At 41.2% G+C, this 14,969-nt stretch overlaps 1 protein-coding gene across 5 annotated transcripts in view; it reads left to right on the forward strand.

Annotated features, from left to right (window-relative positions):
- Positions 1-14,969, forward strand: part of Kif3b (kinesin family member 3B) — a 42,208-nt gene that overhangs the window by 25,758 nt on the left and 1,481 nt on the right. For all 5 annotated transcript variants that reach the window (XM_004840580.4, XM_087188852.1, XM_087188853.1 and 2 more), the window contains 6 exons: positions 1,049-1,150; positions 1,366-1,488; positions 1,589-1,707; positions 10,092-10,205; positions 10,866-10,971; positions 13,325-13,503. In XM_004840580.4, the coding sequence (XP_004840637.1) occupies positions 1,049-1,150; positions 1,366-1,488; positions 1,589-1,707; positions 10,092-10,205; positions 10,866-10,971; positions 13,325-13,503 (743 nt within the window). The remainder of the gene's footprint in view (positions 1-1,048; positions 1,151-1,365; positions 1,489-1,588; positions 1,708-10,091; positions 10,206-10,865; positions 10,972-13,324; positions 13,504-14,969) is intronic.

Raw genomic sequence — 14,969 nt, forward strand, 5'->3', positions numbered from 1 at the left:
ACTTGTCATGCTGCCTGAGGTCCTCTCTCCCTGACAGGCCTTGGGGTTGGCAACTGACCCTGCTGGTTTTGGCAGCTTCAGGCCACTCTCTACCCTGCCCTCTCACAAAACCTTTTTTTCTTAGTGAACTCCTATTTTTTACTTTAGCTTTCTGTCTAGGTATTGCTTCAGACAGGAAGCTTTCTCTGAAAGACTGAATTCTCCCTCTTTGGCAAGGTTCTCCGTTAATTACTCTGAACTTACCTCGGGATGGGATCCGACACCATCTAGTTCCTGCCTGCCTGCTTGTCTGTGTCTCCCAGTGGACTCTGAGCCTTGCAGTTCTCATTGACATCTGCATCCCCAGGTCCTGGCATATAAGTGGTGTTCGGTCTGTTCTAAGTGGGCTTAGTGCTTTGTGTAAACTAGGCAGAACAGCACTTTTTAAAGCTGAAATCCACGCATGTCCAGAGAAGCTGTACCTTCAGTATCACCGAGGTTAAGGAAGGGTATATGTACAGTATATATGTACAACATATAAGAACTAAGAGCCCCATAGCTCAGCGGTTTTGGCGCCTGCTGTATAAGCGCAAGGACCCCAGTTCGATCCCTGGTACCAAAAAAAAAAAAGAACTAAGAGCCCTTGCACTGAACCACACCCACCCAACTGTTTTTTTTTTTTTTTTGAGACAAGGTCTTGTTAAGTTGCCCAGCCTAGTCTCAAATTTCCAATTTTCCTGCCTCAGCCTCCTGAATAGCAGGGATTACAGGTGTGTGCTACTGCTCCTAACTAGTATATTTTTTGAATTTTGTTTCCTATGTAGTTCAGGCTGGCCTTGAACATACTATGTAGCCCAGGCTGGCTCGAACTTGCAGCATTCCTGCCATCTCGGCCTCTGGAGTGCTGGGATTATAGGCATGCATCACTATACCTGGCCCAGTATTTTCCCCCCCAGAGTTTGTCCCCTTTGGCTCAGTCCAGAACTCTTTATATTTCTTGGGTTCCCCTACGAGGAGCTATGTTCTAGGGGAGACCATTCACAAGATGGATTCTACTTTTCTCATTCAGGCTATGGAGAGTAAACTTCTTGTTGGAGGAAAAAATATAGTAGATCATACGAATGAACAGCAGAAAATCTTGGAGCAGAAACGGCAAGAAATTGCAGAACAGGTAATTTTGCATTCTTTGCTGGGGAGAAGGAGGTGAACTAAAATGAGTTTATGCCACAGAGAAAATACCTCTGGTGTGAGGCTGTCTTCAATGAGAATGGAGACAAGTTGTATTAGCTTCAAAATGCTAGTCAAGACTGATGGGAGCACCCAGCTCTGTATTCTTGTACTGACATAGTCTCTAGGACAAGCTGCTAAGTTTGTGCTATTCCTTAGAAACGTCGAGAGAGAGAAATCCAGCAACAGATGGAAAGTCGAGACGAGGAGACCTTGGAACTTAAAGAGACATACAGCTCATTGCAGCAAGAAGTGGACATCAAGACCAAAAAACTCAAAAAGGTATGAGAGGACTGAGGGCAGGCCAAGGCACCTTGCAACTGAGGGTAAAGGAGACCTCTGCTCTTGAAGGACACTCCTCATCTGTCTCTCCCCCTTCCAGCTCTTCTCCAAGCTTCAGGCGGTGAAGGCTGAGATCCATGACCTCCAAGAAGAGCACATCAAGGAGCGCCAGGAACTGGAGCAGACGCAGAACGAGCTCACTCGAGAGCTGAAACTCAAGTAAGTGTGCGCTCTGTGTGGTGCTCAGCCACCACGGGGTCACCAGCCTTGTATGTCAAGTAGGAAACATCCGCAAAGATAGAGCCCTGGCCTGTTTCCTGCCAGCTCAGCTCCCACCACCCTGCTGTCTTCTGTTTATTCCTAAGAAGCACTTTGCATTTCTGGGTCCATTTCTGCGAGATCACCAGATGATCTCCAGTTCTTTTCCATCCTACTTTATTGAAGTTTTTGAAGTTCTGCTCTCACTTCTATCTACTGATAAAAGGACTTTTGACTTTTTTTGGGGGGGTGTTACTGGGGATCTAACACAGGAGCTTGTACTTGTGAGGCAGGTGCGGCACCACTGAGCTAAATCCCTGGGCCTGACTTTTGACTTTTTATTGAGAAATTGTCCTGATGGTCTAATGAACCCCCAAAGAGTCATCACCCAGATTTGAACACACTGAGAACCATTATTCTCATGAAGTCTGGGCAAAATATTCTTTCAGAACTCTGCAGGTGATACTAATATGCAGCCTGGCTTAAGAACTACCTAACTATCATGCGCAGTAGAATGTGCCTATAATCCCAGCTACTCAAAAGCCTGAGGCAGGAGAATCACAAGTTCAAGGGTAGCATGGGCACCTTAGTGAGACCCTGTCTCAAAATAAAAGGGTCTGGGGATGTGGCCTAGTGGTAGAGCACTTACATAGCATGAGTGAGGCCTGGCCCAACCTCTGGATTCTAGCTTCAGAACCTTCCAAAAGGAGAGCTAAACAGAGATAGAGATAGAGGTACAGATAGAGATAGAGAGAAATAGAGGAGGTAAGAAAGAAAGAGAGAGAGAGATGTATTATTTCTTTTTTTTTTTGTATTAAATTCTTTTATTGGTACATTGTAGGTATACAACACAATTACATTTCTCATTGGGAATTGTACCTTTACATAATGCATCTTGGTTCTTATTTTTTCCCATTCCTAGCCCTCCCTTCACGCCCGCCACCCTTCCTTATTTACAAAGACTTTATTTCCATTTTTTCCATTTCTCATCATTTTTTCTTTCCCTTCTTTCCTTTTCCCTGCCCCTCCCACTACCCCTACCCCTTTGGACCTTTTCTTCCTATTTTACATTATCGATTATTCATTCTAATCATTGGTACATTTTAGGTATACAATATAATGACATTCATCATTGGAAATTTGCACCTTTACATAGTCTCTCTTAGTTCTTATTTTTCCCCTTGCCCAGCCCTCCCTTCAACCCCTCCATTCCTCCCTATTTACAAAGATTTTGTTCCTATTTTTCCATTTTCTCATATTAATCCCATTCCCTTCTGTCCTTTCCCCTAGCCCGCCCACTTCCTTCCCCTTTGCCCCTTTTCTTCCTATTTCACATTACCTATTATACATTTAGTCCTTATTTACACTTTCAGTTTCTCACACCAGAGAAACTATTCAGTATTTACACATGTGTGTCCTATTTATTTCACTTAAGAGTATCGCCTCAATATGCATCCACTTAGCTATAAATGTCTCTAATTTCTCATTTTTTATGGCTGAGTAGTACTCCATCTTATGAAAAAAACACATTTTCTTTATCCAGTCTCCAGTTGATGAGCATTTGGGCTGTTTCCAAGTTTTAGCTATTACAAACTGCGCTGCTATGAACATGGGTGCACATATATCACTGTGGTATGATTCTTTTAATTCTTTGGGGAAGATCCCCAGCAGTGGAATAGCGGGGTCAAATGGGACTTCCAGTCCTAGTTCTTTGAGGTATCTCCATACTGATTTCCACAGTGCTTGCACCAGTCTACACTCCCACCAGCAGTGGAGCAGGGTTCCTCTTTCCCCACAGCCCCACCAGCATCTGTTATTGGTTGATTTCATGATAGCAGCCATTCTTTCTGGAGTGAAGTGGAATCTCAGCGTTGTTTTCATTTGCATCTCTCGAATGACTAGTGATGTTGAACATTTTTTCATGTATTTATTTGCTGTTTCTACTTCTTTGTCTGAGAAATGTCTGTTCATTCCAGATGCCCATTTTTGGATTGGGTCTTTAAATTTGGGAGGTCTGATCTTTTTAAGTTCTTTATAGATTCGAGATAGTAGACCTTTGTCTGAGGAAGAACAGGTGAAGATTTTTTCCCACATTGTGGGTTGTCTCTTCACACCGCTGGTGGTTTTTCTTGCTGTGCAGAAGCCTTTTAATAAGAAGACATCCCACTTGTTGATTGTGCTAGTTCATGGGCAACTGAGGTTTTGTTCATAAAATCTTTTCCTACACCGATGTCTTCAAGGGTTCTACCTAACCTCTGTTCCACCTGGTTCAGAGTTTCTATTTTAATATTTAGATCTTTAATCCATTTTGATTTTAGTTTAATGCATGGTGAGAGATACAGGTCTAGTTTTAATCTTTGGCAAATTGAAGCTCAATTTTTCCAGCACCATTTATTAAAGAGGCTGTCTTTCCTCCAGCGAGGGTGTTTGACTCCTTTGTTGAAGATGAGATGGCTGAGTGTGTCTGGCGTTGTTTCTGCATCTTCTAATCTGTTCCATTGGTCCTCAAGTCTGTTTCTTTGCCAGTACCACGCTGTTTTTATCACAGTAGCTTTGTAGTATAGTTGCAGGTTGGGGATTGTGATACCCCCTGCCACGTCTCTGTTACCTAGAATTGCTTTTGCTAGTCTGGGTCTCTTCTTGCTCCAAATGAATTTTTGGATTGTTTTCTCGAGGTCTATGAAGAATGCTGCTGGGATCTCAATTGGAATTGCATTGAATCTATATAGCAGTTTTGGAAGTATGGCCATTTTCACTATATTAATCCTTCCTACCCAGGAGCAGGGGATGTCTGTCCATTTTCTGATATCATCTTCAATCTCTCTTTTCAGAGTGCCATAGTTTTCAGAGATGAGGTCTTTGATTTCTTTTGTTAGGGTGATTCCTAGGTATTTCAGTTTTTTGGATGCTATTGTGAAAGGAATTATTTGCCCTATTTCTCTCTCAGTGAGCCTGTCATTGGTGTAGAGGAAAGCTATTGATTTTTGTGTGTTGACCTTGTAACCAGCTACTTGACTGAATCAGGTTATTAAGTCTAGAAGACTTTTGGTGGAGTTCTTGGGGTCTTCTATATAGAGTATCATGTCATCTGCAAATAATGACAATTTGACTTCTTCATTAACTATCTTTATTCCTTTTTTTTCTTTCTCTTGTCTAATTGCTGTGGCTAATGTTTCCAAAACTATATTGAACAAGAGTGGTGATAGTGGACATCCTTGTCTTGTTCCTGATTTTAGTGTGAAGGATTTCAGTTTTGGACCATTTAGTATGATATTGGCTGTTGGTTTTTCATAGATGGCTTCTATCAGTTTGAGGTAGAGACCATCTAGTCCAATTTTTTGTAGGGTTTTCATCATAAATGCATGTTGGATTTTGTCAAATGCTTTTTCTGCGTCTGTGGAGATAATCATATGGTTTTTGTCCTTGGCTCTATTGATATAGTGTATTACATTGATTGATTTGCGTATATTGAAACATCCCTGGGATGAATCCCTCTTGATCAGGGTGTATGATCTTCTTGATGATCTTCTGCATTCTGTTTGCCATTATCTTATTAAGGATTTTTGCATCTATGTTCATTAGTGAGATTGGCCTATAGGTTCTCTTTTTCAGTTGGGTCTTTCTCTGCTTTGAGGATCAAGGTGATGCTTGCTTCCAGGAATGAATTTGGGAGTATTGCTTCCCTTTCAATGTCATTGAAGAGTTTAAACAGTAGTGGCAGCAGTTCCTCTCTAAATGTCTTGTAGAATTCAGCAGTGAAGCCATCAGGGCCCGGGATTTTCTTAGTTGATAAGTTTTTAATTACATTTTCAATTTCATTGGTTGATATTGGGTTGTTCAGAATTTCTAGGTCTTCTTCGTTCAACTTTGGTAATTCATATGTATCTAGGAATCTGTCCATTTTTTCTGTGTTGTCCATCTTATTGGCGTATAGGTTCTGGAAGTAGGTATTGGTGATCCTCTGGATTTCTGCTGGGTCTGCTGTCATTTTACCCTTTTCATTCCTAATTGCATGGATTTGAGCCTTTTCTTTCCTTTTTCTGACAAGGTTGGCTAAAGGTTTGTCAATTTTGTTGATTCTTTCGAAGAACCAACTCTTGGCTTCATTGATTTGTTTTGTATTGTTCTCTTAGTCTCCATTGCATTGATTTCTCCTCTGATCTTTGTAATTTCCTCCCTTGTATGAGCTTTGGGGTTGTCCTGCTCTTCTTTTTCTAGAAGCTTGAGGTTCAGCATGAGGTTGTTTAATTGGGCTCGTTCTGTTTTCCTAATATGCGTATTCACTGCTATGAATTTTCCTCGTAAGACTGCTTTCATTGTGTCCCATAGATTCCGATATGTTGTATTGTCATTGTCATTTAATTGAAGGAACTGTCTGATTTCTTCTTTAATTTCCTCTGTGACCCATTGGTTATTCAGAAGTGTGTTGTTCAATTTCCACGTGTTTATGAAATTTTTTGAGTTTCTTTTGCTATGGATCTCCAATTTCATCGCACTACTTCAGACAGATGCTGTACAGGGGATAACTTCAGTTCCTTTGCACGTACTTAAACATGTTCTATGTGTGAGTATGTGGTCTGTTTTGGAGAATGACCCATGTGCAGCTGAGAAGAATGTGTATTCTGATTTTGTGGGGTGGAAGACTCTGTAAACATCTGTTAAGTTCATTTGTTCAAGAGTTTGATTGAGTTCTAGTATTTCATTACTTATTTTTAGTCTAGTTGATCTATCTATTTGTGACAGTGGGGTGTTGAGGTCCCCCACTACAATTGTATTAGTGCACATATGACTTTTCATGTCCATTAGTATTTGTTTTATATAGTTGGGTGCACTAGTGTTTGGTGCATAGATATTTATGATTGTCATCTCTTCCTCTTGGATTCTTCCCTTTACAAGGATGTAGTGTCCTTCTTCATCTCTCTTAATCAGTGTTGGTTTGAAATCTACTTGATCTGCAAAGAGGATAGCTACTCCTGATTTTTTTCGAGTTCCTGTTGCATGGAGTATTGTTTTCCACCCTGCAACTTTCAGTCTGTGAGTTTCCTTTTGAATTAAGTGTGTTTCTTGTATGCAGCATATTGTTGGATTTTGCTTCTTGACCCATTCTGCCAGTCTATTTCTTTTGATTGGTGAATTGAGACCATTAACGTTGATGGTTATAACTGAAATGTATTGACTTGTCATTGCCATGACTTTTTCTTTTTGTTGGGTTTTCCCCCTTTACATTTAATTTCTTGTCATGCCAGATGGGTTCATTCTGCTTTGCTTCCTGGGGTTTTGATCCTCAATGTCTGTTCCTAGGCTATTGTGTAAAATTCTTTGGAGTGCTGGTTTGGTATTCACGAAGTTCCTAAGGTGCTCTTTGTCATGAAAGTATCTTATTTCTCCATCCATTTTGAAAGATAGTTTTGCAGGGTACATCAATCTGGGTTGGAGGCTGTTTTCTTTTAGGGCTTGGAATATGTCACTCCAAGCTCTTCTTGCCTTGATGGTTTGTGTTGAGAAGTCTGCTGTGATTCTGATGGGCTTTCCTTTGTATGTGATTTGTTTCTTTTCTCTGACTGCTTGGAGAACTTTGTTCTTCTGTTGTGTTTCTGGAATCTTAACAATTATATGCCTATGTGTAGATTTTTTTTGATCAAGGCTATTTGGAGTCCTGTATGCCTCACTTATCTGTATGTCAAGCTCTTTTCCCCTCCTTGGGAAGTTTTCTGCCATTATTTCTGTGAAGAGATTTTTTTATGTCATCCGCACTCTCTCCTGTTTCTTCATTGAGCCCAATCAGTCTTATGTTAATCTTCCTTGCATCATCTAGCAGCTGCTGGATTGATTTCTCCTGTTCCCTTATAATTTTGAAGCAATTTTTCTTTTCCTGGTCACTAATTGCAATCTTATCTTCTATATCTGAAGTTCTGTCCTCACATTGGCTCATTCTGCTGTGTAGACTTTCAGTGTAGTTTTTCATGTCCTGGAAATCTATTTGCATCTGTTTTATGGATTCCATTTGTTTCTTATGTTGGGATTCCATCATGTTCCTGAGCTCCTCTCTAGATTTATTAATCATGTCTTGCACTAAGGGCACAATTTCTCCTGTTATTTGAGAAATTATTTCTGATTTTATTTTTTCCAGATCCCCTTTTGTTGCCAGTTCAGTGGGTCCAGGTGGTTGAGTACCAGAGTGTTCCATCTCATTTCCCTTTGGGGTTGCTGTAGGTGATCTGGAAGTCTGGTTTTGAGACTTATTTACGTGTTTTCTCATTTCGACTGTGGTGGGGGGCTGTTAGCACCTGCACGGATTACCTCCTCTGAGCTGGGTGAGGTGGGCCAGGGGCCAGGAGCAGCGGTAGGGATGGTGACCCAAAAGCCCTTTCCTGTGGGCTGGGAGCAGCAGGAGGGATGGTGGCCGGGAAGCCCCTTCCTCTGGACCAGGAGCAGTGGGATGACGGCTCAGAAGCCCCTACCTCTGGGCCGGGAACAGCGGGACTCAGTACTTTGGTCTGGTGGTCTGGTGTCCTCTGCGTCTTTGTAGTGTGGAACCAGGTGGCTGCCTATCTGCAGCGGGGTGATTCGGTGTCTTCTGCGTGACTCAGGACCTCGGTAGGGCGTGCCAAATATGTTATTTCATTAGGGATTGTAAAATGATATTTTCTTTTCTTTTTTTTTTTGGTACATGGGATTGAACTTGGGACCTTGCGCTTGCAAGGCAGGCGGCGGAACCACTGAGCTAAATCCCCAGCTTACAATGATATTTTCTATATTAATCCCTCCACATTATCAGCTGGATTATTTCTTTAAAGAAAATTGTCCAAAGAGATTTTTATATTGACCAAGTTTTAAATTTGGAAAAGGGCCCTTAAAATTAAAAGCGTATACCAGTCCTTTTTGTACATGTGGATACCTAGAAAAAAAGATCAGAACAAAAGATACCAAAACATTAATAATAGTTACCTCTAGATAGTAGAATTATGGCTAGTTACATATTTTACATTTCTAATGAGTAAATAGGACCTTTGTAATCAGAAAAAATTATATTATAAAAAATAATTTCTGAAATGTTGATCAAAATAAAGAGAAAATTTCATCTTCCAAAAATGTTTTGTCCCTAAGGAGGTCATGGTCATTGTAATATCTTTTTTTTTTTTTTTTGGTACTGGGGATGGAACTCGGGACCTTGTGCTTGTGAGGCAGGCGGTGGAACCACTGAGCTAAATCCCCAGCCTGTAATATCGTTTGAGTAAATGATGAGTCAACCTATTCTTTAGAATCCTGTACCTCTGTGGTGTTTGGTTTTTGTCCCACCCATGTTAACACCCACTTGGCATTATTATTTCCTGAGGTTTTGGAATAATGGAGGCAGAGATGGGGCAAGTGACATTCATCATCGTGGACAGATGCAAACCAGTGGGCTCCAGTTTCCTTGTTTGATATGTTTCCTGGGCACTGGTCAGGCAGAGACTCGCCTCAGGAATGATCTTCATTTTCAGTATGCCAAATCCATTTGGTCCTGATCTTCACCCTGGTCAATTAGAATGGGCAGTTTTCCAGCTTGGGGAACAAGCCATGGGACTGGAGGAAGGCCATTTAATTTCTAATTTGTTTTCAGTGTTTTGGAAGGCAGTGACCTGGCTTAGCAACACCAGTGGCCCTTTTAAAGATCCTTTGGACTAGACATGGTGGTGCATGCCTATAATCCCATTACTAATTGAGAGGTCAATACAGGAGGATCATTGCAAGTTCAAGGTCAGCCTGGGCTACATAGTGAGTTCTAGGCCAGCCTGGACTACATAGTAAGATCCTGCCTCAAAAAACAAAAAACAAAAAACAACAACAACAACAACAACAAAAAGATAAAAGATTCTTCAGGTAGCAAATGTTCACCCAAGGATAGACTAGGGATTGCCTCCTTCTCAGTCCATTCACTTCCTCATGGTGCTCCTCCCTGGGCAGAAATAACCTCTCCTGGGACAGATTGCACTCAGAACCTGTTGTATGTAAGAGTACTGCACCTTTACCTCATTGTCTTAGGGAGGGACCAGGTGTCATTCATGTCTGTGTCTGTGTATGATGTTAGGCCCATAGTATTTACTCAGTAAATATTTGCTGAGTGACTTGACTCTTAGCTAATTACTCAGTATTCATGATACCAGATAGTCAACTTTGTAGTTTCTTGTTATTGTTTTGTTTTTTGAGAGAGTGTCATTATATTGTTTAGATGAGCCTCCTGGGCTCAATCGGTCTTCCCGCCTCAGCCTCTCGAGTTGTTGGAATCAGAGGCGGGTGCCACTGCATATGGCATTGTATATATTCTTTGTCTTTATTCGCTCATGTTACATGTGTTCTTGCAGGCATCTTATTATAGAAAACTTTATTCCTCTGGAAGAAAAGAGTAAAAATATGAACAGATCCTTTTTTGATGAAGAGGAAGATCATTGGAAATTACATCCTATAACCAGACTGGAGTAAGTTACTATTTACATTAAGTAGACTTGCAGGTGGGGAGGGGACAAAGAATTGTTGAAAAGCTGGACTTGACCAAATGAGCATGGGAAGAACACAGTTTGATTTATTTAACATCAGAACCAATTATATTTCTGACTTTGTGGCTCCCATAGGTCCATGAGGTAAAGTTTGGTGATGAGTGTGGTATTAGCAATTGGTAGGCTTTGTCACCAGTGAGCTAAAAACTTTTCTCAAGTTCTTGGATTTCACCCCATCCTCACTGAGTGAGATGTGCTGGATCCAGTGAGGGTAGCACAGAGGTGATATTTTGTGTATCAGTCTGAGCCTGGGTCCTGCTGGGAACAGAGGAGACCTCTGCCAAGGATGCAGAGCTGGGGAGTGTTCATAGCTGTGCTTTGTGTCTGCTGTCTAAGAACTACATGGTGATGACCATGGATCCCTTCCAGCTTAAAGATGCATGGGGCTCACATCTGAATCAGACAGCAACTCAAGCAGAAAATAGAAGCAGCTGCTGCCTACTTTCATTAGCCCCCAGTCCTGGGAGTTAGCACTCCAGGTTCTGTGTGGCTCAGAGTCTTCTCAGTGCTTGTTCCACAGGACCAAGCCTGGGCTGTGGGGCACACTCCAGCTACGGCCCTAACACTGCAGTCCATTTGCAGGAATCAGCAGATGATGAAGCGGCCAGTCTCCGCTGTTGGCTATAAGAGACCATTGAGCCAACATGCAAGAATGTCCATGATGATTCGTCCAGAGTCCCGATACCGGGTGAGAAGACTGTCCTTGGGTTTTCCCCTCCCTCTTTTGGAGGAGTCTAGATCTGAATGGTTTAAATTGTTAAGCACTATTCTGCAAAGTCGCAGAGTTTGTACCCTGACTCTGTCCAGAGAGATTGACAACATTTATAATAATTATAACAAGTAATACATGACTATAGTAATTTATGAATAATAAGTGAGAAGGTAGGGTGAGACTGAGAAGATCAGAGCAGGGTACAGAGGGGAGTGCAAACTTCATGTCCATTATGGCCCTTAAACATTAACTGGAAACTTCAGAATGGTTCTGTAGGAACCTTGGAACGAATGCAGATGTCTGGTGACAGGACGTGGGCCTGTGCTAAAGAACTTCTGGTACTTTCTTTGCACATCATGTGTGTCAATCATGCAGTCATTTAAAATGACATAAAATTTAGGGCTAGTAATTATCCCAAAATATTTTACAATAAAAATGCTGTAGAGCTTCTATTTATAAGCACTAGCTGTGTGTCAGGCCCTATACCCAGTGCCAGACTGCTTTCTTTAATGGGACCTTCCCATTTATTCTGAGTAGGCAGGAGCGGGTGAAGAGATCCTGGGAGGCACAATGTATTAAGTTAAAAACAGTTTGTACAGGAAGTGTATGTATGATTTAAAAATCCAGTCCAGAGTAACATTTTGGCCATTTTTTTAAGACCATGATACACAATATATTAATGATTATTATTCTCTAATTATTTTGTTATGAAATTTTATTTTTTTCATAGAAGAATTTTTAAAATATTTTCTTTATTAATATCTACTTATATTACATTTAAAAATGTAAATTTAAAAATCCAGTATAAAATATATGAAAATGGAAACTTGCTTTTTCTGGTTGACGGAAGTATTCTCAGTTTAAATTTTTGTCTTTTTGCTTTATCTATATTTTGAGATGATCAATAAGGAACCTGTATTTTTACAATGAAAGATTTTAACTTAAAAGTTCAAAAATGTTAACTAGGCATGGTGGCATATACCTGTAATCCCAGCACTCAGGAAGCTGAGGCAGGAAGATCATATGTTTGAGGCCAGCCTGGGGTACATAGCCAGTTCAAAGCCAGCCTAGACTATAGCAAGACCTTGTCCCAAAAAGAAAACAAAGTTTTGTTTCTTCTTTGGAGCCAGAGTAAAATAGATTATTTGAATTAGTTAACTTCCAAGGTGCTATTCTTGACACTGAGCTACTTAAAGTAAAAAAATCAAAAGCAAAACAGATTTAATAGATGGAGTTTTATGCTATGGAAGTTGGGTGGTGTGTCAAAATCCTCAGAAGGATTTTTCTAGCTGTTTCAGATGTTGCATATTTGGCCAGTTATTTTGTGTCTCAAGCCAAAAACATGATTTTAAAGCCCACAAATCAAATATGTGAGTTTCCAGAGGACTAATCTGACCCGAAGGAGAAGTTAAAGCAGTGATTTGCAAATGAGCAATGAACCTACTTCCATCAGGAGCAATTTTATGCACTATCTCAATATCTAAAATTGACAAATAAGCCACTTTCTCTCCCCACCCTCTCCCTACTGTGTCCCCTCGTGCCCCCTCTGGAGCAACCAGAGTAGAAGATGGTATGTGTATTTGTGGTGCTTCTTTCTTTATCCAGTCCTCCCAGGAGCTGTGAGAGGCTCACCACAAGACATCGAGTGACAGAGTTTATCTACAGGACTAATTATGAGGCAAGGCTCACAAGTTGTTCTCAAAATGTAATTATAAGGACATACACTGCTGAGCATACATACCCTCCACATACACACACCAGACTCTTCTTCCCCTTTGCAGCTGAAAAGTCTCTAGGAGACTTGGTGATGACTATTTTCTTTATATCTTTTTGTATTTCAAAACTGTCTGTAATACATGGGTTTTTACTTAATAATTTTTCTCTGATTATTTCCCGTAGGGTATAAGATATGTTCCTTGTAAATAAAAATAAAAATAGAAAATACAGAAAAGCATAAAGAAGAATATAAGCTGGGTGTGGTGGCACATCCCTGTAATCCCAGCACTTAGGAGGCTGAGGCAAGAGAATTGCTGTGAGTTCAAGGCCAGCCTGGGCAACATAGGGAGCTGAAAGTCAGTCTAGACTACGTAGTGATGCCCTGTCTCAAAAAACAAGCAAACAAATAAACAACAACAAAAGAATATAAAAAAATATGTAATCTCACCAGGAATAAAATATAAAGCTATATTATTTGTTCTAGGCAGGCTCTTGGTATGCTCTGAATGGCAAGCAATTTGCAGTCCTGTCCCCAGAGGAGGTTTAGTGTGCCTATATTCTCTGTCTGTCTGACTGGAAACTAACCTAGCTGGTGATGACTTTGTTTCTGCAGGCAGAAAACACAATGCTCTTGGAACTGGACATGCCCAGCCGGACCACAAGAAATTACGAGGGCCCAGCCATTGCCCCCAAGGTCCAGGCTGCGTTGGATGCAGCTCTACAGGATGAAGATGAGATACAGGTGGATGCGTCGTCCTTTGAAAGCACTGCAATTAAGAAATCCAAGGCCAGGTGAGTGGCTTTTGGTGACCTGTGTTTGAAATAAAGACAAATCAAGGTAGAGGGTGACATCATGAGTGTTTGTTTACTGTGGAATGCTTGTAGAACATACTAGAAGTTGTTGCCATATTACTCCTATGTTTATTCACTTACTCCACAAATGTTTATGATTGAGACCATGTGCTAGGTACACTGAATACCACAATACCTAATGCACCCAGTCCCTACCATAAGGAACATGTGTTCTGGTGACCTACAGCACAGTTCTTTAGTTCCCATTGGTGCTGGTAGTTCTTTTTTGTTTGTTTGTTTATTTTTTTTTCTTGTACCAGGGATTGAATTTGGGACCTTGCACTTGCAAGGCAAGTGGCAGCACCCCTGAGCTAAATCCCTGGCCCCTTGGTGCTGGTATTTCTTAAGTGCTTCATATGATTCTATTAATGATTTCTTACAAAAAGAAATATCGTCAATCCCATTTTATTGAAAAAATTGGGACATAGAGAATTTGAGAAAGTAGCTATTTTAGTTACTTTTCTTGTTGCTGGGACAAAATACTCAACACCGACAAGTTAAAGGAGGAAAGGTTTATTTTAGCTCAAGTTTGTAGAGGCTTCAGTCCTTAGTTGGCTGGCTTCAAACCAGGACAGCATGGCAGAGGGGCAGGCAGAGGAAAAAGTTTATGGGAGGGTAGGCAGGAGGCAGCAAGCAGAGAGCCTTCCTTTCCCCTTTTTCCCATCCAGGCTATAAGCCTATTGGATGATGCCACCCACACCTTCCCATTACCCACACCTTCCCATTACCCACACCCAGATCCAATCAGTGGGCTGATCCAGTTATCACACATCCTTAATCCAGTATTACCCACCCATGATCCAGCCATTCCCAGAAGCCCACTTGGGAACACATGAAGCTTTGGGGGACATTTGAGCTATAAACCATAACAGTAGCCAAGTCCAAGGAAATTTAGCAAGTAAGTATTAAGACAGAGCCAGTGTTCAAATCTTGGTCTACCTTAACCCACGACCCAGGCTCTGAGCCTCCTTACTAAATTAACCTCCTCTGCTTGATGCAAAAGTAGAATTTTATCTTTGTAAATTCTGGATTAGAAGTTTAAGGGGAAGATGGGGTAAAAAACAAGCATGAAAGAAATTCTATTTGTAAACTTTTCTTTTTTTTTTTTGAAATATGGTATTCCTCTTACCCAGGCTGGTCTCAAACTCCTGGGCTCAAGTGGTTCTCCTATCTCAGCCTCCTGAGTAACTGAGACTACTGGTGTGTGCCACTGCACCCGAGTTCATAGTTTACCAGTTGGGAGAAAACAGTCACACTCAGAACAATTGCTGAGCATCAGAGTCCCTCGAACAAAATTCGTACCTCTATTGGCACCCCGTGTTGGCCATGCCTAGGGGATCAGGCTGGGCCAACATAGTGGTTTTACAGTTGCGTGTGTCCTGGCTTTCAGGCCATTGAGGAAAGGT

The sequence above is a fragment of the Heterocephalus glaber genome, unplaced genomic scaffold (assembly GCF_053883595.1).
Source record: "Heterocephalus glaber isolate CG9 unplaced genomic scaffold, H.glaber_assembly_v1.0 deba00001532, whole genome shotgun sequence".
Classification (NCBI taxonomy): Eukaryota; Metazoa; Chordata; class Mammalia; order Rodentia; family Bathyergidae; genus Heterocephalus; species Heterocephalus glaber.